At 36.0% G+C, this 3,491-nt stretch overlaps 1 protein-coding gene across 1 annotated transcript; it reads left to right on the forward strand.

Moving 5' to 3' along the window:
• The first annotated feature begins 524 nt into the window (after nt 1-524).
• On the forward strand, nt 525-1,639 carry LOC136063805 (beta-amyrin 28-monooxygenase-like). Its single transcript, XM_065764718.1, has 2 exons — nt 525-735; nt 1,057-1,639. Exons 1-2 carry the CDS (start codon nt 553-555, stop codon nt 1,354-1,356), a joined length of 483 nt encoding a protein of 160 aa, XP_065620790.1. The 5' UTR covers nt 525-552; the 3' UTR covers nt 1,357-1,639.
• The last annotated feature ends 1,852 nt before the right edge of the window (nt 1,640-3,491 follow it).

A 3,491-nucleotide genomic window follows, 5' to 3' on the forward strand; every position in this document is an offset into this window, starting at 1 on the left:
ATTACATTCTTTTCTATTTACAAATACATTATTGCTTCAATTCATTAGTTTTTTAAATATTTCATTTCATAATAAATTTTAAAATTTTAGTTTAACAATAATAATAATAAGTCCCATAAAAAACAACAACAACAATAATAATAATAATAATACGTTATAACCTAATAATAATAAAAATTCCAAAATAAATATATATCGGATGCATAATTCTGAAATAGTGAAACAAAGCATACTTATACCNTATACTTCATCAATCATAATATATCATATGCTATAGTTCATTGATGAAAATTTCTTGTGGATTCCATACATCATCACTAACGCAATTAACCACCAAAATTTCTAGCGGACTTTGTTAGTAGTACAACCACTGAGGCTCCCATTCAATTTTAACAATTTCTCACGAGTGAACTATAATTCAAAGAAAATGATATTTTTCCTACCTTTATGGCTGGTTTTCTAATAAATTAAAAATAAAAAAGTAATTAAATGTTTAAATTGTTAATCATTGTTAACAATATATATTTACGTTTTTTATATTAAATAGAGCAAATGGAGATTGCGAAGTCAAAAAAACCAGGGGAGTTACTTAACTGGGATGACATTCAGAAGATGAGGTATTCGTGGAATGTTGCATGTGAAGTGATGAGACTTGCCCCACCTCTTCAGGGTGCCTTTAGGGAGGCCATTAATGACTTTGTCTTCGCTGGTTTCTCTATTCCAAAGGGTTGGAAGGTTAGTATGTATATGCAATTTTTTTTACAGCATGCATATGCACGTGTTTATGTAACTTGGCATATATGTCCTTAACAAATTAAATAATAAGCCTGTGAACATATCATTTTTCAAAACGGTAATAGCATGATGTGATTAGTGCATAAAAAAATGGTTTAATAATGAACCTAAGTGAAAGTGACTTTGCTTAAATAATAACATGTCATGTTCCTGGTTGTGGAAAATGTCGGTATCCCTAACATTACTCTTTCAAGTCTTAACAAAATTTGGATATCTATATTTATAATAGCTTAACGTGTGAAATTTTTCTTAAATTTGCAGTTGTATTGGAGTGCAAATTCAACACATAGGAACCCAGAATACTTCCCAGAACCTGAAAAGTTTGACCCCTCAAGATTTGAAGGGAGTGGACCACTACCTTATAGTTACGTACCATTTGGAGGAGGGCCTAGGATGTGTCCTGGAAAAGAGTATGCACGGTTGGAAATTCTAGTTTTCATGCATAATGTTGTGAAGAGGTTCAACTGGGAGAAGTTGCTTCCTGATGAGAAGATCATTGTGAATCCAATGCCCATACCAGCCCAAGGGCTTCCTGTCCGCCTTTTTCCTCACATTGCTTAGGCCGTTGTTGCCTGAACCCTAATTCCACCATCTTACTGAATGTATGCAGATAACGGAGGGTAAAATAGATACTCAAATGCTACAGTAAAGAAGGGGGGTAGGGGATTATCAGTAATAATAAGGCATGCTACTGCTGCTGCTATAAAACATTCTCAAAAACACAACCACAAAAATTTGCATTGATTTACTTGCAGCTTCTCCTTCTTTCTTTCTTTATTATTATTATAGATTTGTAGTATGTATGCAATGAGAATTGCTAGGTTTCCACCTGCCTATTGTGAAAGTTGTGTGTGTGATGACTACTGAATGATGTGTGGATCATGAAAGAGAGAACACACATAAAAGAAAGAGAGAACACACATAAAAGTTTATGTGGTTCCGTATAATGGCCTACATCCGTAGTGAGTAAGCACTTCACAGCTACATATTATACTAATCGCTAACCCGTGCGATATATAGGATAGTTAAATAAAAAAATATAAATATCTATTTTGCTTAAAGATACTATAGCTTAGCTTTAAAAAAAATGCTATGGTGATGACTTCACACAATGCTCAACTCCAATAAAATGTAGTATTCACCACCAATATAATCTATATTATCTTGCACATTTTTTGGGATAACAAACGGGTTGATAAAACAATCTATGGTAGAGGAAAGAGATAAACTCTTCCATTGACGGATGCATGATTAATGTCAACTTTCCGAACTTGTTTAGTGTAGAATGATATTTTCTTTCCTCTTCTTTTGCACTGCACTACATTTGGGCGGTGTCCATCACAAAGGATTGCGCAGAACATCTCCAAATCATAGCTGTTTTGGTAGTCAGCCTATTCACATATCAAAATGAGTAAATCCTACTTTGGATAGATATATTATACAATTATTCAAATGGTTAAATTAAGAAGGAAATAAAGAAGAAAAGTTGCACCAGCCACAAACTCAGTTAGATTTCTCTTGAATAGAAATGGCATAATAAAGTGTTATTAAAAAAAAAAAAAAAACTGAGAAAGGGCAAAGAATACTTGCACTTGAAAAAAGAAAAATTGAATTTCTTAAGAGTTTACATTAGCACCCCTTGATTTTTCGACAAATCTAATGCTTGATAATAGATCTACAAATTACATTTTCATATCCTCCATCTTTTGCAAGATAACTGGATATAATTAAAAAAATTTCCAAACAAATTGCTCTTTCCTTTCCATTACGTTTTGCATATTTTCATCCTTATAAAGTTTAAGAAGTGCTTTGTGGTCACTGCATAAAGAATGCATGCATAAGTTTAAAATCAGTAATAGAATCAAGGTTAATCATAAATAAATTTAAAAAAAAAAAAAACTGCAAATGCCATAAAAAGGATCAGTATGGATTAGCTTAATGATCAACCTGCACGAATCACCAGCAAAGGATCTTCCTACAAGAATAACTAGCAAAGGATCTTCTTCATCAGCTTCCTCTTTCCAATTATTGGTAACACAAATGGGTAATGTAGGGACTCCGTTTTAGAAAAGTTCCCCAACAATACATTTTTAGAGAGTGGATCGAAGGTTTAGGCCCTAACAGACTAGCAATGGAATACAAGTCACTTCTTTTTCATTGAAGGGGGGTGAGCCCAGTTTACAACTGAGGGTAGCTCCTCGGCACTCGTTCGAGGAGACCCCTCTCCTTGAAACTAACACTCCCCCTCAGTTCTTTCATCTCACTCCTTTTTTTCTCCCCCTTAATTGCTTTCCTCCTCTCTCTTATATCCTTCTTCCTTTTCCTATCTTCTCCTTCCTCCTGTTGATCATCCATTGGCCTTCGCTTTGACCCTCCGTCCCATCAGAGGTCTTATCCGCACTCAAGTGGCTCACCATAATCGATGTTGCCCTGCCAAGGGGTTACATCCCCACTAATGCGATCAGGGGGGTTAGGTGAGCGCATTCAATGCGGAGGTGACAGCTCACCTAAGGCTTGTTCCTTCGCTGTGCTCCTGTCGCCGACGCGTGGCACCGGGCCCTCCCCTCCTCGGATATTCAAGGAGTCCTTTGGTGGGGTGGTCCTTGTGTTTTTCCGAGGTCTCGGACGCCCGAGGACAGAGTCATCCTCGGATATGCTCCTCGGCGGTTAGTCTTCGCGCTTTCATCCTCAGACCC

This window comes from Quercus suber, unplaced genomic scaffold, assembly GCF_002906115.3.
Source record: "Quercus suber isolate HL8 unplaced genomic scaffold, Cork oak 2.0 scaffold_579, whole genome shotgun sequence".
NCBI classification, from domain to species: domain Eukaryota; kingdom Viridiplantae; phylum Streptophyta; class Magnoliopsida; order Fagales; family Fagaceae; genus Quercus; species Quercus suber.